Source organism: Prionailurus bengalensis, chromosome C1 (assembly GCF_016509475.1).
Source record: "Prionailurus bengalensis isolate Pbe53 chromosome C1, Fcat_Pben_1.1_paternal_pri, whole genome shotgun sequence".
Taxonomy (NCBI): domain Eukaryota; kingdom Metazoa; phylum Chordata; class Mammalia; order Carnivora; family Felidae; genus Prionailurus; species Prionailurus bengalensis.
In genome coordinates, this window is record NC_057345.1 from 142,800,977 (window position 1) to 142,823,037 (window position 22,061).

General features: G+C 39.2%; 1 protein-coding gene across 29 annotated transcripts in view; it reads right to left on the reverse strand.

Moving 5' to 3' along the window:
* Nucleotides 1-22,061, reverse strand: part of NEB (nebulin) — a 222,045-nt gene that overhangs the window by 48,917 nt on the left and 151,067 nt on the right. For all 29 annotated transcript variants that reach the window (XM_043576703.1, XM_043576705.1, XM_043576679.1 and 26 more), the window contains 15 exons: nucleotides 21,049-21,156; nucleotides 18,987-19,100; nucleotides 18,492-18,689; nucleotides 18,089-18,193; nucleotides 16,883-16,987; nucleotides 15,128-15,235; nucleotides 13,649-13,756; nucleotides 12,346-12,453; nucleotides 11,692-11,796; nucleotides 11,488-11,592; nucleotides 10,748-10,846; nucleotides 10,275-10,385; nucleotides 1,849-1,953; nucleotides 1,114-1,218; nucleotides 744-848 (listed from right to left, as the gene is read on the reverse strand). In XM_043576703.1, the coding sequence (XP_043432638.1) occupies nucleotides 744-848; nucleotides 1,114-1,218; nucleotides 1,849-1,953; nucleotides 10,275-10,385; nucleotides 10,748-10,846; nucleotides 11,488-11,592; nucleotides 11,692-11,796; nucleotides 12,346-12,453; nucleotides 13,649-13,756; nucleotides 15,128-15,235; nucleotides 16,883-16,987; nucleotides 18,089-18,193; nucleotides 18,492-18,689; nucleotides 18,987-19,100; nucleotides 21,049-21,156 (1,689 nt within the window). The remainder of the gene's footprint in view (nucleotides 1-743; nucleotides 849-1,113; nucleotides 1,219-1,848; nucleotides 1,954-10,274; nucleotides 10,386-10,747; nucleotides 10,847-11,487; nucleotides 11,593-11,691; nucleotides 11,797-12,345; nucleotides 12,454-13,648; nucleotides 13,757-15,127; nucleotides 15,236-16,882; nucleotides 16,988-18,088; nucleotides 18,194-18,491; nucleotides 18,690-18,986; nucleotides 19,101-21,048; nucleotides 21,157-22,061) is intronic.

The window sequence follows — 22,061 nt, forward strand, 5'->3', positions numbered from 1 at the left end:
CTGGTAATGGGTGCAATGCATTTGCAGATGGGCTCTGAGATACAAAACTGATAAGAACAGGTTACCTACGTTGAGCTGATTAATTTCCTATCTTTATTAACAGGTAATCCCATTACCATTAAAAGCTAGTCACGTCCTTGATCATGTGGCATGGGAAATGAAAATCTGTCCTAATTCTAATGAATGTGTCATTCTCATGACTTAGGTGGTCAAGAGAAGAAAGGGAACAAACGTTTTCTGAGTGTCAACTAAGAGCCCAGCACTGCACCAGGAATATTATGTACATTACCTTGTTTTGTCTAATTATCCTCATTTCACATATAAGAAAACAGAGTCTCAGAGAAACTAAGTAAATAACATAGAGTCATACAGCGGGCAAGTGACAGCAACAGGATTTGAAACCATGTTTGGCTGATTCCAAGACCATGACACTATGGATAAGTAACAATTAGTTGTCAAGTATCCCTGAAAATTCTACCAGAGAATTATTAGAAAAGGTCATAGTTTTGTCCAGAAGGGCAAGAAGAACAACAGGCTTTTAGCATCTCTCAGCATTATTCTTAAGTACTGTGCCTGACTGATACTAGTTATGCCCTTTTGTGGTTTCAGTGTTGTTGTTCTCATGACCCATGTTGTGGGCCAGGTCTTTGAAGTATGGATGACTGTAATATCTTCTGTTTCTTAGGTACGATGACCTGGGCTGTCCCTGTCATAACAGAAGAAAAGAAGAAAGGGATGCATACATCACTGGCATTCCAGTAGGCCTTCTTGGCTCTGATGAGGATTGGCGTATCTGGAACGGGGGTGTACTTGTCCTTCATCTTTTCATACTGAATCTTGTACTTGTTCTAAGACATAAAGATGGAAAAAAGAGACAAATGTAAGTTCAAGTGTTTTTATCCTTCCCAGTTCATAACCACATCACAGATCCAGCCTAGACACATGCTGTATCAGGCTCAATAAGAGAATAGCTTACCTTCCGTGTTTTAATGCTGCTGAGCACAATTATAGAAGTGTGCTCTCTGATCAGAGGCAGCAAGTGAAGGTTTTAAGGGAATACTTTTTTTTTTTTTCTTTAACCCAGTGCGCTTTGGTGCCAAATTCCCAACTTACCTCACTGACCATGTCCTTTACGTCTTTAGCGTGCTTCAAGGCTTTGGTCTGGTTTCCAGCATGGTGATGGGGTCTTTCTTTGGTGGCAAGTTCAACATACAGATACTAATCAGAGAATAGGGATCAGATGTGATAGAGATAAAACATTCATTATTTAGCATCCAGTTATTTTCACTCATTTCTACCCACTAAATGGAAGGGCCATGTCTACCTATTGTTGTCCTGGTTTTTTATTTATCATATGTATTTCTGTTCTTTTATTTCTGTGTTTCACATTTGGAAATATGTGTACAACATGATAGTTACCTAATACCCTTACTGTTGGGTGTGGCCCAATCTAAATCCCCGTGATAAAGAATGCCAAGGGGAGAATGAGAAGGTTCTGGCAAAGCCTTCAACACATTCTTTCCCCATTTTCATCTGAATGCATACACTGTGGTTTCATTTGTCATGAACATCGGATAGGTCCTACTGAATGAATCAAGCAGTTTAGTCCATAGATCACTCATCCAATAACAAAAGTTGCATAGAACTTAGAAAAGTAGACATGGGATTACTTGTTTATGTAAAACACAACCACAGTTATGATGGCCCAAAAGAAAACTACTTCTTGAAGTTAAGGGCCATTAGGCTTTATCAAGGACAACCAAGTGTGAGGGGCTGCACTGACCTGGAGTGGTCAGCCACACATAACCACCCCCTGTGCTGCCAGCGCTGTAGGTTTATGAATCTTACCTGACTCTGAAGCTTCTGTCCTCGCTTGGCTCTTAAAAGATCAGGCGTATCAGGAACTGAGGTGAAGATAGACTTCTGCTTTTTGCCTGCAGCTCTGTACACCAGCTGGACATAAAAGTCATTACCGTTATTTCTGCTTCATTGACACATTATGTTCTCTGCTGAGAGACGCCTTTACTACCTACTTCATAAAGAAATCAGGGCCTGCCCCACTGCAACAATCTCAGTTTCTGCCCAATAAACCAATTTACCTCCCTAGCCCTCCTTTTCTTTTTCCCTCGTATCAAAATAAGACATTCTATAACCTGCTCGAGATTCAAGCCTCCTACTGTGTTCTTGGTCCTATGCTCGCCTGTTCCGTTCTAGAAGCCTGTGCTAGCAATTAATTATACCCTTCCCCTCTACACCTTCAACCTTCCTGTTTCTCCAGCCCTCCCCCTTCATCTGCTAACAAATTCCAGTCCCTTCCCTTTCACTAAGCCTTTTCCAATCTCTACTGACGACCTTGTTTCTGCCTTTCACAGCCGAGAAATACCATGTATTTCTTCTTTTTCTTTTGATTAATTTCTCAAGGCAACAGTTTGGCTTCCACCCAAACACGCCAATGAAGTCATTCTTATTAGGTCTACCAAAAACTTTACGACTGCCAAATACAGAAACAGTTCTCTGTAGCAACTAAAACTGCTCAGCAGTTTCATTCCCGAAAGTGTTCTTTTCTGCCTCCAGCATTCTAAGTGGCCTCCTATCTTTCAAGGCACTCCTTGGCTTCCTTCTATGGTTCTGCCCTAGCTGCCACTAGCTGGAGTCAGGGTTGGCCTCTTTCACCCTATGTATTTTCCATGCATAACCTCATTTGTATCTATGACCTCAATCATCAATTTGAGATTGAGGATTTCTAAATCTATATATCCATTATTTTTCCTGAGCCAGACCCAAATTTTCAACAATGTCCTGAACTTACCATGTTCAATGTGGCATTCTTTATATTACCATCTCCAGCCCCTACCTGCTTCTTCACCTGTTTTCTCTACTTTGCTAAATGGCTCCTTGATCTCTATCATGTAGGACAGAAACTTGAGGAGTCATCTTAAACTTCTCCCTTATTCCCACAATAAATGGTCATGAATCCTGGGCTCCTAACTTTGTGATATCCTTTAAGTCTGATCCACTTTCTCCTTTCTCACAGCCAGTGCCCTAGTTCAGCCTCCTTTATCATTTCTTCTCTACACATCCTCAAGAGCCTCCTAAAACACCTTCCTAAGTCTCCCACTGGACCACTCCATATGGCGTATTCATCTTTCACAAATCTGAGAAGATTTTATTAATGCTCATAAGTAATTCTTCAATGATTTTTCATCAAGTCCAATATTAAGATAGAGCCCTGGAGTCTTTATAAGCTGCCTTCTATCCTATGTTTCCAGTCTCTTTGAACTGATGATGGCCATTTTCATATACTGCCTTTTCTGCTTAGAATGTTCCCCCACTCTTATCTGCCTGGAAAGCTCCTAGAGTCCATACTGTCTTGATTATCCCTACAGGATATCATTTATCATATTGATGTTTGTTTCTTTTCACACATTATGAGCCCATGGAATGCAGGGGCTCAGCTGTATCTTTTTTTTTTTTTTTAATCACCATGTGTTTGGATAAAAGATCTGAAAGATAGTAGTCCTCTGATAAATGTTGAAGGAATTTAATATAATGAGGCAAACTGGGAAATAAATCTGGGACAAAAATTCAACTCTCCCATGCCATTTCTATAATTTTCTTTGTCCTTTCTTTCTCCTATACTTAGGTATGCATTGTTCATGCTTCTTGGGACAATATCTCTGCTTCCTAGTATTACAATGTATAAAAAGTCAAAAGTCTATACAACTCAAAGACAATTCAAAAGTCAAGAACTTGAACTTCCTTTTGCCATCAAACTTTTTACTCAGACAATATTTATGAAATTTTCCTGATCCTAAAATATCCCAAAGTCCTTATTAAAACAGATTTATAGGTTCTACTGAAGATTTTCCAAATACAGAATAGTGGCTTGGATCAGTATTTTTTTTTAATTCAGTTTATTTAAACTAAATTTCTCCCTTTCACTTCTCCCCACCTATGGTGCCCACTATACATATATATATATATATATATATATATATATATACACACACACACACACACACACACACATATACATATATATACATATAATTTTTTTTTTTTAGATTCCACATATAAGAAAGGTCATATGGTATTTGTCTTTCTCTGACTTATTTCACTTGGCATAATGCCCTTGAGGTCCATGCAAATGACAAGATTTCATTCATTCCAATATTTGTGGCTACCATTTTCAGGACACCTCTTGGTCACTTGGCCCTGAAGGTCAGGGGAACTTGTGTTTCTGGTCCCATGGGACTGTTATAAGCAGGGTCACCCAGAAAGGAGCTCATAGCATTTTTTGGGAGCCTAATCTTTGCAGCCAGGAGACACCTCTATACCATCTAGGTCTAGTGGCTGGTAGGGCCTACTCTTATTGGTTTCATAGGACTTTAACCAATGGAGAAAAAGTTCCTAAATAGCTACCATCCCCAGGCACAGCAAAAGACAACAGACCCAGGACCTCATTCTTTCAGTAAAGACTTGTTAGCTAATCATCATGACTATAGCTTGAGGAGTAGGCTTCTAACTAAAAATGTATCTTAGAGCTGACTATAATCCTTTTCAGAGATCTTAGAGGGCATGTGCTATCTTTATGCTCACCCTCCACTGTGCTTCAGAGCACCAGCATCTCCTGGAGGGAAACTTTTTACACAGCTGGTGCCTGGGTTTTGCAGCTGCCAAGCAGGGGACACCCCTTGACTGCCTAGCACTAGTAGCCTGGGGGGCTTGCATTCCTGGTCCCACAGGACTATGACAATCAGAAAGACAGTTCTTGGTAGGTTACCACCCCAAGGGCACAGACTGAGGCATACTCCTAGTCTTTCTATGAAGAAGGCCTTTTTCCTTTTCCTGAATCTTTGGCCTGAGGGGTAGATTTTAGGTTTGACACACACTTAGTAGCTTATAGAGCTGCTAACAAGGAACATAGGTTGTGGATGCCATATTGGTTCTCTACCTTTGCCTTGCTCCAGCTTGCTGGTTTCATTTAGAAAAAAATGTATATGCTTGTCTGGTGTCCCAGTTTCTATAACCACCAGCCAGGAGACAACTCCAGATTGTCTGGCTCTGGTGGCCAGCAGAGTTTATGCTTGAAGTCCCTTAGGACTGTATGTATTTACATATATTTAAAAGTTGATGCCTGGGGGTCTGGCTTCCAAGCAGCTTAAATCTAGATGCTAAGATCCTTCCCTTTGGGACATTGGGTGGTGTTAGCACATCCTCAACTACTGGGAGCTATTAAAAAGATAATAGGCTACTTGCCCAAGCATGAAGGTTTGAGAGACAACCAAGAAATGAAACATGATTGAATAACAAGTTTCACTTCCAGCATGAAGCCACTCCTTAAAGACTGGGAAAGGTAGTTGCTTCATTTATTGTATAGAAATTAACACAGAGAGTTGAACAAAATGAAGAAATAGAGAAATATATTTCAAATGAAAGAACAAGATAAAACTAAAAAAATAAAAACAAACCCAGAACAACTTAGTAAAATGGAAATAATTTACCTGATAAAGAGTTTAAATTAACAGTCATAAAGATGCTCACCAAATTGGAAAGAAGAATGAATGAACACAGTGGGAATGTCAGCAAAAAGATGGAAAATATAAGAAAGTATCAAATAGAAGTCACAGAGCTGAAAAATATAATAACTGAACTGAAAAATATACTATAGGGGTTCAACAACAGACTAGATAAAGCAGAAGAAAGAATCAGTCAATTCAAAGACAAGGCAGTGGAATTCACCTAATCAGAGCAGCAAAAAGAGAAAAGAATGAAAAAAAAAAAAAGTGAAGATAGCCTTAGGGACTTGTGGGACAGCATCGAATGGACTAAAAGTTACATCATAGGGCTTCCAGAAGGAGGAGAGAGAAATGGAAAGAAATCTTATTTGAAAAAATAGTGGCTGACAACTTTCCTAGCCTGGAGAAGAAAACACACATCCAGATCTAGGAAGCTCAGAGAGTTCCAAATTAGAAGAACCCAAAGAAACCCACACCAAGACACATGATAATTAAAATGTCAAAAGTTAAAGACAAGAAGAAACTATTAAAAGCAAGAGAAAAACAACTTGTTACATACAATGGAACCCCCATAAGAGTATCAGCAGATTTGTCAGCAGAAACTTTGTAGACCAGAGGGAGTGCCACAATATATTTCAAGTGCTGAAAGAATATTTTACCTGGCAAAGTTATCATTCAGAAATGAAGGACAGACAGAGTTTTCTAGACAAGCAAAAGCTAAAGGAGTTCATCACCATTAAAAGCAGCCTTATAGGAAATGTTAAAGAGACGTCTTTAAACTGAAAATAAAGGGTGTTAATTAGTGATAAGAACACATGAAAAATAAATCTCAATGGAAAGGTAAATATATGGTAAATACAGTGAATTAATCATTTATAAAACTAGTATGAAGGTTAAAAGACAGAAGGAGTAAAAATAACTATGATTACAATTTGGGAAGGGGTACATGTAACAACAACGTAAAATGTGACATCAAAAACATAAAACATGGGAAGTACTAATGTTGACCTTTACGATGAGATCAAACTTAAGTTGTCATCAACTTAAAATAGACTGCTATAAATATAAGTTGCTATAAGTCGCCTCATGATAATCATAAAGCAAAAACCTATAAGGAACACACAAAAGATGAAAAGAAAGAAAAATAAGCATACTGTTAAAAGAAATAATCAAACCACAAAGGAACAAAGGAAGAGAGCAAGATGAGAAGAAAGAGAGAAGGAGGGACTATAAAAACAGCCAGAAAACAATTGATAAAATGGCAATAAGCACATACATATCAATAATTACTTTAAATGTAAATGGACCAAATTCTCCAATCAAAAGATATAGAGTGGCTGAATGGATTAAAAAACAAGACCTACTGGGGTGCCTGCATGGCTCAGCTGGTTAAGCATCTGACTCTTGATTTTTTCTCAGGTCATGATTTCATGGTCATGAGACTGAGCCACACATCTGGCTCCACATTCCCAGAGCAGAACCTGCTTGGGATTCTCCCTGTCTCCTCTTTTTCTGCCCCTCCCTGCTTGTCTCTCCCTCTCACTCTCTCTCAAAATAAATAAACTTTAAAATAAATAAATAAGATCTATCTATATGCTGCTTAAAGAGACTCATTTATTTTTTAATTTTTTTTGTGTGAGTTGAGTGTGTACACACACATGTGAGCAGGGGAGGTGCTCCCTGCTCAGGACAGAGCCTGGCATGCAGCTTGATCCCACCACTCTGGGATCACGACTTGAGCCGAAATCAAGAGTCAGATGCTTAACCAACTGAAGCATCCAGGTGCCCACAAGAGACTCACTTAATATGTAAGGACATACAGAGACTGAAAGTGAAGGGACAGAAGAAGATATGCCATGCAAATGGAAACCAAAAGAAAAGTGGAGTAGCTATACTTACATGAGACAAAACAGACTTTAAAACAAAGACCAATAAGAAACAAAGATGAGCATTACATAACGATAAAGGGGCCAATAAGAAGATATAACATTTGTAAATATGCACCCAACACAGAAGCACCTAGATATATAAAGCATATATTAACATACCTAAACAGAGAGACAGCAATACAATAATATTTGGGGACTTTAATACCCACTTACTTCAATGCATAGATCATCCAGACAGAAAATAAATATGGAAACATTGGCTTTAAATGGTACAGTAGACCAGATGGATTTAACAGATATTTACAGAACATTCCATCCAAAAGCAACAGATTATACATTCTTCTCAAGTGCACATGGAACATTTTTCAAGATAGATTGCATGCTAGGCCACAAAACAAGTCTCAAATTTAAGGGGACTGAAATCATGTCAAGCATCTTTTCCAACCACAATGGAATAAAACTAAAAATTAATTACATGAAGAAATCTGGGAAATTCACATATACGTAGGGATTAAATAATATACTGAACAACAACAGATACAAAACAACAACTTTGACAATGGGTCAAAGAAGAAATCAAAAGAGAAATAAAAAAAATATCTTGAGACAAATGAAAATGTAACATACCAAAACTTATGCATTTTTTTAAGTTAATTTATCTATTTTGAGAGAGAGAGGGAGAGACAGAGAGGGAGAGAGAGAATCCCAAGCAAGTTCTGCACTATCAGCACAGAGCCCAACACAGGGCTTGATCCCATGAACCATGAGATCGTGACCTGAACAGAAATCAAGAGTTGACTGAGCCAACCAGGTGTCTCTGGGTGCAGTTGTAATGGGAAAGTTCATAACAATATATACCCACCTTAAGAAACAAGAAAAGTCTCAAATAAACAACCTAACTTTACACCTCAAGGAAATAAAAAAAAAAAAGAAGACTAAATGAAGGCCAAAGTTAGTGGAAAGAAGGAAATAAAGATCAGGGAAGAAATGAATAAAATACAAACTAAAAAAATAATGGAAAAGATCAGTGAAAGAGCTGGTTCTTTGAAAAGATAAACAAAATTGACAAATCTTTCACTAGACTCACGAAGAACTCAAAATCAGAAATGAAAGACAAGAGGTTTTAACTGATATCATAGAAATACAAAGTATAAAGGAGACTACTATAAACAATTATGCACCAACAGATTGGACAATCTAGAAGAAATGGATAAATTCCTAGAAGCATACAACCTACCAACACTGAATCGTGATAAAATAGAAAATCTAAACAGACCAATTACTAGTAAGGATATTGAATCAATAATCAAAAACCTCCCAACTAACAAAAGTCCAAGATCAAAAGCATGCATGAATTCTGCATTGATGAATTCATTCTTCACTGATGAATTCTACCAGACATTCAAAGAATGAACACCAATCCTTCTCAAACTCGTTCAAAAAGTGAAGAGGTGGGTCAATATTTTATCATTCCCACGTCATTCTTCTGGTGAGGCAAGTGTGGGAGGAAATGAACTACTGAAGAATATCTATTCTTTTTCCTCAGTGTTGATGCATAAGATGCAGAAAATCCCAATAGGAATTAGGAAAAGGAGAAATTAAAGTTTTAGATAATTCTGAATCCAAACAGCCAAGAGAAATAAAGGTATTTCAGAGATACCAATAAGCAGTTTAAGTTACCAAACTATGTTTTATTATGTGGTAGCTGGAGGACAGATGGGATACTTCAAAGCAGTGGTTTCCAACACTGACTGCATGTTAGAATCATTTTGGAGCAGCTAAAGGCATACAGATGCCCAGACACAGACAATCAGAAAGTTTGCTGTGAGGCTGAGGAGTTAGAGCCCACTCAAGGGTAGTTTAGAAACATTTCCCAGGTGATCATGATACTCTGCCAGGGTGGAGAAGCACAACTTTGCTGAGACAGAAGAACGTAAGCATTCCTGGAAAAGTGCAGGAAAGCAAATGCACTCAATGTAGCATTTGCAATAACTAAAGAATTAATCATCCTCTGCCTCTAGTTCACTAGGAGTGTAGGAAGCTGCACATCCCCTCCTCTGAGGGCAACGTTTGGTTTGCCAGGACATCTCAAGGTCTAAGAGCATAAGTGATTCCTAATTAGCAGCATCAGAACTATTGAGAATGGGGAGTCAACGAAGTGGCCTGACCGCTAACATGTGGCTTAGCTCGGTGAAGTCTGATGAGGCCACAAGACAAACTGAAAGTTGAATGAGAACAGCCAATTCATCTATAATAAGAAAAACCATTTACATTTGTGAAATGCCCTGATCTTTACAAAGCACATTTAGTCACTGGCAGCAAGGCACTATGGGATACACAACTAAATAAGATGGGGTCCAACCCTCACTGAACCAAGTATGCAGGTGAGAGCATGAGATATCTATGCACAACTGTTTATAATAAATCAGAAGTCTCAGTGCCAACCGAAAATGAAACAACATAGTAGTTTGGAATTTGTTGTGAGCAGCAGAGCAGGGAACCATATAAGACTTTTCAAATGGCAGTGCTGTGTTCAGAGTTTCTAATAGCAGGGATTAAAGAGATAGTTTTGAAATAAATTCAGTTTGGAGACTGCAACAATAGCATAAGACAGAAGACCTTTCTAATTTATAAAATCATGTGAACTCTCAGCAACCCTAGTCACAGGTAGTCAAGTATCAACAGCCTCATCAAAAGGGGACAAAATCAGTTAATTGAGGCAAAATGAGGTCAGTTGACTTGCTTAGACATGATGGACATGTCTGTAATTAAAGGCAGAGTGGAGATTTTTTTGCCTAGTGTAGTTGCCGGAAAAACAGTCACCGGAAGAACAAGTCACTTATAGTGATAGGTTCAGCATCCTTACCTCACTCAGATGTGTCTTCAGTTCCTGTACTTTTCTGTATTCTGGAGTGTCAAGAACCACTTTGTATTTGTCTCGCATCTTCCTTGCTTTATCGGTGTACAGGTAATTAGACTTAGAGAAAAAAAAAAACAATGGAAATACAAGTTAATTAGTCATTTAAGGAACTGCGTGTCGTGGTCATATAACTCTCTCTCAAATGCTGGTATGTGCAATGTGAGCAGGCCTTCCACGTGTCCTGGATGTCTTCCCGGGGAAGGAACAAAGACAACTGTCATTTAATTGAGTTCATCACCTCTTACAGAGGCACATGGCATCTTAAGTGGGTCATGACTTAATTCAAATTGGTTAATGGTAAATTTACCCTTAAAAGTAGCTGCAGGCAAAGAGTCTTTCTGTTTAGGACCTTGAGGCTGGTAATGAGACATATGGAGGCTGTCCAGGGGTAGCCGTGTGTTGTGAAGATGTGCACTCACCCAGAGCTTGCGCAGGTGTCTGGAGCGGACCATGTCGGGAGTGTCATACAAGAAGCAGCCCAGTCCCTTGAGAATCTGCAAGTCCTCTTTATATTTAATCTGTGTCACAGAAACAGAAATATAGCAGGCTGTGAGTAAATGTAAACCAGGAACAAAGAAGATAGAGTAGTGACACTTTTTATATTGATATATCTTTCATTTTGGTTGAATGCATCTACCTGGTTGAAAACTCTTAGTTTGCGTGCACCCAAATGAATCACAGGTTTTAAAATTTAATCTCTAATTCTGAGCTGAGGAGAGAATGGAGTATTATGTTATTATTATATTGATGGGAGAAAAGCATAGGCGGAATGGAGTGGCCTTTTAGGAGAAGGAAACATTTAAGGAGAAAAAAAATGGTAGAAGGAAGTTGCTAAAAAGGGTGAGAGTGGGGATGAGCAGGAGAAAGATAATATAAACAGGACCTAGGATCAGAGGTCACGTACGGTGAGGAGCTGGTAATGATTCAGTGTTGAATGCAGAATGGTGGTCAGCAATTTTGTCATTCTCATGTGTTCCTCTTACTACTGTTTTCATAGCTGGAGAAATGTGTGGTCCTACTTCTACACAATTTCGCCTCCAAGTTGTATATTCAGTTTAGAAGTATTCAGTGCAGAAGGCTGTTCAAAGACCAGTGGTGGCTTAAATGCAGACAGCCTCTTGGTAAGAGCCTGTCAGAAAGATCCCTAGGAGATGCTTACATCACTGGTGATGTCTCCCACGTAGCGGCAATGGATCACTTGGGGTGTGTATGGCAGTGAGATCATGTGGCCTTGCATCTTGAAGAAGTCTGATTTGTAGATCAACTAAAGAAAAACATACCCAGAAACACACATCAGAGACTGAATGGTTGACATTCCTGCCTGGGTTCCACAGCCTTTCCTCTCTCCTAAGAAAATACCCACCTCACTAACAGCCTCTTGTGTCTTCTTGACTTGGCGGATCTCAGGTGTGTCAGGAGTTGTATGAATCTTGTCTTTCAGTTTATGGTACAATTGTCGATACAGTCTCTACATCGGAGGAAAAACCATTCCAGTTATTTAGTGGAGGAAGATGAGGGCAGCCATTGACTAATCAGCAAATATTTTACATAAAGAACCATGAGAAGGGTGATTAAGGACACAAAAAAGTGATTGGGATTAGGAAAAAAGAGAAAATGGTATGTATCTTATTTAGGTGAAGAATTTTGACCACCAAACCTTCCACATTCTATCAGATGATTGGATAGGATCAGATATACAAACCAATCATTTGTGTAGAAAACCAGGGTCATGAGTCAGACTAAAATGCAAATTTATTAAAGTTTTTTGTATATAAATGTCAAAAAAGGAATTAATTTGCATTATAATCTATAAATTGGATCTGTACAATGGCATCAGCAAATATAGAAAAATGTTGCCAATGGATACCAGTATCAAAATGGTAACTAAAAGGGCTCTCTTACTCCTTGCTGATGTGTGAATTTATAGCTAAAATATAATTAACTTTTAATGCATTTCAAACAAAGCCATGGTCTTTGAAACTCAGTCTTTGCCCAACAGAATCCGCATTCACAGTACCTCACTGGTAACATTGTTGGCCCTCCGGACATGGACAAATGGAACGTCATTGGGACCAAGTGTATATCCGTTTGCCTTGATGTGTTCATAAACTTCTTTGTACTTGAACTGCAAAAGCAAAGTCAGAATGAGTTCACAGATGGGTAAGCACAGAGTAGCTTTATACTTCTCAAATAGAAAAGAGCTGTCACTTTCATTTGAAAATTACTCTCTAAGCATTAAGTATAAGGAAAAGTCCTTGACAAAATTTCTACAGTAATTTGAGTCTTGAAAATTATTTTGTTTGCTAATAAAGCCAGGTCCAGAAAGGAATAAAATTCAGTGTTGCCTAGATAAATCTGTTTATAGGCAGGAAAGAAAAATACAAGAAAAAACCCTGTATTTTTAGCCCTAGTACAGCTAGGGAATTAGAAAATGCAAAGAAGACATAAGAGACTACTTTTAAGACTGATGAATGGCCTTACAGACTGATTTAAAAAATGACATGTTAGATTATTCAGTCTGTGATTCTGCTTTGGAAACCATATTTTTGGGCCCCTGGCTATTGGACCCTACCTGGCCAGCAAGTTTGATTCCCAGGACTCTAAAGGGCAACATGGAAGAGATGGCTTATTCTTCGACTGATGGTTGATTTGTGTGTATGGTATGCAGGCCAGAGTCACAGACATAGTAACACTTCCCTAGGCTTTTCCATAGGGTAAATGCATCACATTCCAATGTGGAACTTTTAATTCCAGGGAAGGTTAGTGTCAGTGACATGTGGGCAAGCTACAAGTGGTGAGAGCCTATTTACCCCTCTGAGCTTTTTTTTTTAAGCGAGCACAGAAGGTAAGCAGTGGGGCAAGTATCAGAGCCAGCAGCAAGGCAAGAAGTCCTTTCTTTTTCAAAGGAATACACAGTGATGTTGTATCTTGAAGGTAATACTGTTGCCACACATCAGCAGTGCATGTACAAACTTCCGTTACTGGCATATGGCTTGGAATAGTTCAGGATTCTTCTGTGCTAAAGCCAACAGAAGTAGACGTATCCTAACAGCCATAAACCATAAGCTGAAGTAACTGACTCATGCAGATGCAATCCCACAAAAGCCCTATGCTAACCCACTGGGTTACACAGATACTGCTAAAGCAGGAGCAAGCCAATTCCATAGCAACCCTAGAAAACACACTGTCTCCCCTTCTCTAGTCCCATCATTATATCACGTTGAGCATTCAGAGTATGACTAAGGGCATTAGGTAGACTATTAATGAATATTAGTGCTCCCACCACCTTCAGACCCCATCTTAATGAGGAGACCACTCACATAACTGCTCATATATCGGGTGTCCTTGATGTGTTTGAAGTGAGAGGTGTCCACGGGAAGCCTATATCCAGTAGGCAGGGTGCGCCGGCCAGCTCCTCGGTATAGACCCTGCAGGAATGAGGAAGAGTAGATAAATGACATCTACATCAAATAACTGATCTAAGTTAAACAAGTCACATGCAGTACACAATAGATTTTCAATTAGATACTTAATGTTCTTACGATAACCAAACTGATTTCAGGAAGAAATTAAGTAAGTTCTAAGAGTCAGGCAATGAATTAAGTTACTCTTAACTTTTGCTTTTGAAAAGAAGGGTGATAAGTGAAGGGGCTTATAGAAAATAATAATTCTCTGTTTTTGAATTTATGCCCCATTAGTTGCATGACAATCTAGCAAGAAAATAGAAAAGTAGAGAAAACAGGCAGTCAGTGCTGCCTCTGTCATTAACCCCACTCTTAGATGCTATTCATATCACCAGCAATCCCTGAGACAGTCATAATTATAAGGCACATCTTTGGAATCCCATCCCCACCATAAACGTGGCATCTTGAAGTCAGGCTGTGAAGAGGTCAAGATACTCCTATCCCTAGTAGAAAAGGGAAAGGAGTTTCTCTGACTGTGACCTTTTAAATAGTCTGTCTTGGGGTGCCTGGGTGGCTCAGTAGGTTGAACATCCTATTCTTGGTTTTGGCTCAGGTCATGATCCTAGGGTTGTGGGATTGAGCCCTACATCAGGCTCTGTACTGAGTGTGGAGTCTGCTTGAAATTCTCTCTCTCTCTCTCTCTCTCTCTCTCTCTCTCTCCCTCGCTCTGCCCCTCTACCCCTCTATCCCGCTTATCCTCACTCTCTAATAAAAACTATAAATAAATAAAAATAAATAAATAAATAAATACACAAGTCTGTCTTTAAAGGGAGCTACAGGAGTAGGAACAGTGTTTGAAATGTTAAAAACTAAATTACTTTTAACATTCAATATAGGAGAGTAACATTAAAGGGTGAGACAAACGTAGCATCACACCAGGTAATACAGAATAGGGATATTAAATATATGAGTGGAATCCAGTTTCTCTTCTGAATTCCAACAGCAATTTCTAGCTCTAGCTCTTAAGTGAAGTCTTTTATGATTATGTGCCTTGCCTTCGTCACCTTGGTTTTAAGTTTTTTAGGCAGAGAGAGTAAGTTGGCTTTCTTCATTGTATCTTGTAAATATTGCTCCAGAAAGTACCCATTGTTTGCTTGGTATAAGGATCTTGCCAGCCAAGAGGAAGACAGACTATGTACTATTTTGGTTTTTCTTTGTTTTGCTTTTTAACTCATGTGAATGGAACAGCATTTATAAATGACAAGGTCAGGCTGAGATATATGCCCAAGCCTTCTAGATACATGCCCAAGTGGCTTCTAGAGAGGCCAGTGGCCTGGCCCTTTAGGTTGCATCTTGGACTTCTGCTGGGCCCTGTATTGGGTTCTAACTACTCACCTCACTCTGGAGCTTGTATGCATGGAGGGCCCGATCCAGATCCACAGTTTTCGTCGTTGGAGCCACTTTGCCTCTGACACTATGCACATAGTCATGGTGGTAAACAGCCTGTGTGCAGAGAGGAGAAGGGTCAGCTGATTCAGACTGCAGCAGCCTTGTTGGAAAGAAGTAAATGGAAACCCAAGTCTCTCTTAAAAAATGAGAAAAAGCTAGCCTGCTTCCCTTTGCCTAGGGGACTCTATCTGATCTATTATTGTGTCTTATTAATAGGATCACAACCAGTGTGTGCTCCCCACACCGAGAGAGAAGTAGAACAGATGGCTCAGGCTTAGGAAGAGGAAGAGTGGGTATTTTACCACTATAAGTTTCAAAATAATAGGGTTTTTTTCCCTTTGCATTTTTTCTTTTTCTTTCTTTTTTTAAATTTAAATCCAAGTTAGTTAACATATAGTGCAATAATGATTTCAGGAGTAGAATTTAGTGATTCATCACTTATATATAACACCCAGTGCTCATCCCAACAAGTGCCCTCCTTAATGCCCATCGCCCATTTAGCCCATCCCTCCACCCAACGCCCCTCCAGCAACCCTCAGTTTGTTCTCTGTGTTTAAGAGTCTCTTATAACTTGCCTCCATCTCTGTTTTTATCTTATTTTTGCCTTCCTTCCTCTATGTTCACCTGTTTTGTTTCCTAAATCCCACATTTGAGTGAAATCTTATGATATTTCTCTTTCTCTGACTTATTTTGTTTAGCATAATACATTCTAGTGCCATCTCCATTGTTGTAAATGGCAAGATTTCATTCTCTTTGATCACTGAGTCATATTACATTGTATATATGTACTACATATTCTTTACCCATTCATTAGTTGATAGCCATTTGGGCTCTTTCCATAATTTGGTTATTGTTAATAGTGCTGCTATAAACATTGGGGTACATCTGCCCCTATGAATCAGCACTCCTGTATCCTTTGGATAAATACCTAGTAGTGCAATTGCTGGATCATAGGATGGTTCTATTTTTAATTTTTTGAGGAACCTCCACACTGTTTTCCAGAGTGGCTGCACCAGTTTGCATTCCCACCAACAGCGCAAAAGTTAGATCCTCTCTTTCCACATCCTTGCCAACATCTTATGTTTCCTGAGTTGTTAATGTTAGCCATTCTGACAGGTGTGAGGGAGTCAAAAGAATAGGTTTTAACATTCTAACTCACTGGTGAGATTTGACATTTACTTATTGACCTGGGAGGTTAGTTGAAGATAAGAAAGAACAGCTTTGTGCTGGGTTCATCTGCTGTTTTTCAGGCGTAATGGATATACGTGGTGTACCCATAAGGATGCCGAGGCTCAGAGGGATTAGGGCTTTTCCCAAGCCTCACGAAGGATGTGTGGTAGTGACTGTCCACATCTCTGACTTCAGAGTTTTCTCCCTCCTCACCCTAGTGTCATTTGCTCTAATTTATTAGAATTCTTAGACAGTGAGACAGAGCTGTTGCTCTTGACACAAGGATACAAGAAGCAACTTCGGACACTCTAAAATACCAAGTATTTAGTAGACTTAGATCCCTTACAACTCCTCACTGGGAACTGACTGAACACATCAGGTTTCAGAGAACAAGAGCAGAGCTGTAAGTACTCTCTAAGGTACTAACCCTGGTTTCCCAGTTAGAAAAGACCACTTTTTTTTTTTTTGCCACTTCTGCTTGAGTGGCAGTCTGTCTTTACTACTGTCCACACTACTTCCCCGTGCACCTACATCACTTAGTTGTTTCCCACTTTTGACAGCCTGCACATAGAGTGGAGTATCAGTGACCAACTTGTAGTCATTCCTCGTCTTCTGTGCATGAGCTTTGTACTTGATCTGCCAAGAGAAGAAAATAAACCTGTGTTAGACCATTCACTGTATCAGAAATTGCTGGTTTTCACAAAGGGTTTGATTGCTTTTAGCTTTTCCCCCAAGTTTATTTATTTTGAGCAAGCAAGAGAGAGAGAGAGCACAAGTTGGGGAGGGGTGGAGAGAGAGGGAGAGAGAAAGAATCCCAAGGAGGCTCCAAACTGTCAGTGCAGAGCCTGATGTGGGGCTCGAACTCACAAACCACAAGATCATGACCTGAGCAGAAGTTGGACACTTAAATGACTGAGCCACCCAGGTGTCCCAATGTTTACTTTCATTAGCACTTATTCAACTGACCAGGATGCATTTGAATTTTATGACAGTCTGTGTAATCAATGTTTATAGTCCTATAGAGCTTCCAGAGCCTTCTAGCAGGCTTGACAGCTGCTCTTCTAGGAACATTGGAGCTTTTTTACGGAAATCTTGATTACACTGTTAATTTGCCTAGCAAATCCTCTTTTTATAAATAGATCCTGTCTATAGCACCACAAACTCCTAACAAATGAGATTTTCCTAATATGCAAATCATGTGCTCAATATTTGAAATAGTCCAAATGTAGAGAGAAGAAAAGAGCCAGGGGTCCCTTCTCCACAAGAAGACAGTGGGACAGCTTGACTTCAGTGTTTCATTGGAAAGCTACAGGCATTCCTGTGCAATGGCCATTCTCTTCTCCTTAGCATCTTTCTCCAGCTCAGCCATCCTCAACACCACTTACGACATAGCTGGTCTGTGACAATGTCCATAACTCTTCCCCTGACTTATACTATGTAGAAAAGGAAACATACTTAAAAAAAAAAAAGTCTGGGGCGCCTGGGTGGCATAGTCGGTTAAGCGCCGACTTCAGCCAGGTCACGATCTCGCAGTCCGTGAGTTCGAGCCCCGCGTCAGGCTCTGGGCTGATGGCTCAGAGCCTGGAGCCTGTTTCCGATTCTGTGTCTCCCTCTCTCTCTGCCCCTCCCCCGTTCATGCTCTGTCTCTCTCTGTCCCAAAAATAAATAAACGTTGAAAAAAAATTAAAAAAAAAAGTCAAAAAACAATAACAACAAAAAAACACAAGGCAAACTCACATCATTACGTAGATCATAAGCATGTTTGGCATGAAGAATTTCAGGAGTGTCCCAGATGTAGCAGCCAATGCCTTTTAGCCAGTTGAGGTCATCTTTGTATACAATCTAAAGGATTGCAGCAGACAGAAGGAATTAGACCAAAAAAAAAAAAAAACTGATCATAACTTTAACACCCTCTGGACCCAGGATGACTTTATGGAATGAAAATCAAAAGGCATTACGCTGTGAGGCTGAGGGTACCATGGAAACATGGGCACACAGAGCCCTGCTTCCATGGACAGACCCATAGGTATGTAGGAAAGCGATAGTGGAAGAAGGCTGAGGGGAAGCAACAGGGAGTCTGCTTCTCCTCAGGATGGGATGTGGAGCCAGGGAAGGGGACCTTCATAAGCAATGGGCTTACGTCGCTGATCTGATCTGTGACTTTTCTGACGTGGCTGTTGACTTGCAAGTCAGGGTGGCAAATCCACTCATGGAGGTGTAGGCGGTAATCAATCTCACTGACTTTCTTCTGAGAATCCTTAGCAGTAACCATCTCCACCATGTCAGGCACGATGTGGATTTTCATCTTGTTCTTTTCATAAACTGATTTGTATAGGCGCTATGAAGATAAAATAACATGCCAATTATACAGGAAATTGTGCAAGGTATCCTGGCAATACGTGCCTTTCTTATATACCAGAGAAGTCAGGGTAACCAACTTACAGCAATCAGGTGGGATCTGGAATTTTCTGACACTTCCTACAGATCCATGGGGGTGGGGGAAGCAGAAATAACACTTCCCTTCTTCACATATGCACAGTCAGTGCCATGTGCATTAATAGGAAATGTTCTGATCTATGATAGATGGCTATATTACTTGGCTTTGATTTGAAGGAAGGTCTTTGGGATTACTTACATCAATGTTAAACTTGCCGACTCTGAGACACCGTGCTGTATTTGGATCATCTTCGACGCTTTTTGGTAAAGTATAAAGAGCTTTGAATTTTTCATATTCTTCTCGATATTTGATCTACAGAGAGAAAGTACAAAGGGAGAAAAAGTTTTGGAGAGTAATGGATTTATATTGCTAAAGAGTACAGGACATAATAGGAAGGGCCCAACCCTGAGATCCAGCCAACGTGGGGTCACCACTTCTCTGGGCTCGTCTCCTCATCTTTGCATAGAGGTGGACATACAGCACTAGTGCCTGCCACAGGGTGACCCTGAGAATTACATAAAACTATATCTGACAGTACTCTGTAAACTGCAGAGAGGTATAAACTTTTAGTTACTGTTTTAAAAATGCCCATACCGGGATGCCTGGGTGGCTCAGTTGGTTAAGTGTCTGACTCTTGATTTCAGCTGAGGCCATGATCTCATGGTTTGTGAGTTCAGGCACCATGTCGGGCTCTGCTCTGACAGCACAGGGACTGCTTGGGATTCTCTCTCTTTCTCTCTCTCTGCCCCTCCCCCACTCACATGCATGCATGCACATGTGCTCTCTCTTTCAAAATGAGCAAACGTCAAAAAAATAAAATAAAATAAAATATAAAAATGCCTGTACCAATACTTCTGCTACTACAATTAATTCATTTTAAAGATTATGTAATTTTTAAATAATCTCTTTCATGATAATGACTTTGATTTTTCTCAACCATGAATGAAAGATGAAAAATGTGCTCAGTTCTTTGTTTTTAGTAATTGACAAGCCTTATGCTTAAGAGACATAGTCCTTGAATTTCAGTTTTTATGAGGTTTCCCAAAAATACACTGTAACCAGTTTCTATGGGAAAACCAACTTTTAATTCTTAAGACATATTGCCTATGAATTAATGCTCCATGATTACATGAACTAGGAGGTAAGGCCCTTACAGAAATGAAGATCCAATCTCCTAGCACATGATAAAATTTCTCTCATAACTCAAAGGCCCACAACTTAGTAAAACAAAAACAAAAACAAAACAAAAAAAGGAAGATGAGATTATTTGTGTAAGAATTGCAGTGAAGCCCTTTGCTGACTGGAAACCAACAAAAATTCCCAACAGAATTTTCCAGAACATTAATTCACATTCTCCTTACATCTAAACCATTCCTCAGTTATAAAGAAGATAGTATTCAAAGGCACCTTTTTTTTTTTAAGCTACTGTTGAAATCTTTCTTTTAAGGGATTAATTTCTCTGTGTCCCACCTTGTTCCAAAAACAAGTTGCTGAAAATTCTTCTTCTATAACTTTTTTTATGACTAAAGGAGCAAATATCTGCTGAGCTTTTCAATTCTATCTACAAAACCTCTCTTTCCAAATGAAGTTTGCTCCTTTGGGTTAGTCTGTTTGCAGTCTTCCAAACAGACTTGGGTCTGAGAAAATCACATATATTCGTTTTTCTTTCAGGTAAAAATTAAATTCCATATATTATCTAACAAAGTCCTTTCCTAATTACGCATCTCTAGGTCCCATGAGAAGGTGGTGAAATCAATTTACTGGGTCATTAGCACTTAAATGAATAGAACAGAATCGAAATGATCAGAGTGCATTGTTTTTAGTATAGAAGTATGCTCTCTTCCGTAAAATATTTATGTCAGAAGGAACTCATGTAAACTTCAGGTGTGTGTGTGTCTGTGTGTGCGCGCACGCATGTGTATGTATTTGCATGCTGGCTTGCAATATCAAATCAATTTCTCACTGTGGGTCATGGTAAAAAAAAAGGTATGAGAAATACTGATCTAAAATGCTATGTAAAATGTTCACAATTAAGTGGTAAAAGTCTCTAGAAGAGGCTTACTTAAGTTTTAAGAACACTTTAGGCATAAAGGGTTCAAAAGACTAAAGATCTAAATAGATCATGTAATTTAGGATTTTCTTTTACAATATACATAACATACAACATAATCCGTATGACACAACCAGAAAGATTCTAGGAGCAGAGAACTGGGGAAGGCAGATGGTGGGGGGAAGGCTATCACATTTGTATTTGACTTACATTGCTGGCCAGATGCTTCTGGTTCTTGGCATGTGTCAGGGACATAGTGCTGGTAGGCAGGATATAGCTGGTGGCTTTCACTCTATCCCAGGCCTCCTTGTACAGGTTCTGTAGGGGTTAAAAATCATCTTGTGAATACAGAAAGATTCATTTTGTTGGCTCTTGAGGAGGGGATCTTTCCTGTATTTGTCCTTCTCAGAGACTCCTTACCAACCTCTAGATCTTCACCTTCAGTAGGATCCACGTACCCCTACATGAATAACAGGTCTAATGCCATGACTATAATTTCACAGTCCATTATTTTGTTCTCTACCATAGTACTTATCACAGTTTGGCAGTTATCATGGGGTGATAAAGAACTTTTCTATATCTTGAATGCAGTGGTGGACATGTGACTATGCATTTGTAAAGCGATAGTATTATACATCACAAAGAGTGAAATTTACATAAGTTAAAACAAAATTTTTGATGCTATATCATTCTCCATCAGTCTAGGAATTCCTGGAGGATGAAAACCATTAACTTAAAATCTATTTATCCTTTCCTACTTTTTGGTAGCTGAGAGCCCCCAAAATATTTCCACTCCTAGGTATTTATTCACTCAAGGGAAATGAAAACTTACCTCTATACAAAAACCTATACACAAATGTATACAGCAGCTTTATTCACAATTGTCAAAAACTAGAAAGAACTCAGATGTCCTTTAAGCCTGGATGGATAAACAAATTGTGGTATATCCATGGAATGGTATTAAAAGAATAAACTACTACTAGTTTATATAGCAATGTGTGTAGTACATAAATGCATTTTGCTAAGAGAAAGAAGCCAGACCTGATGGCTACATAATTCTTAATTCCATTTACATAACATTCTGCAAAAAGGTTAAAAAAATTTTTTTTTCTTTTAACAAGTGCAGAAAATGCCTCTGTGGATGTCAAGGGAGAAAAGAGGGGAAGCAAGAGGGAAATTTTGAGGTGATAGAGAAGTTTTCTGTATCTTGACTGTGGTGGCAA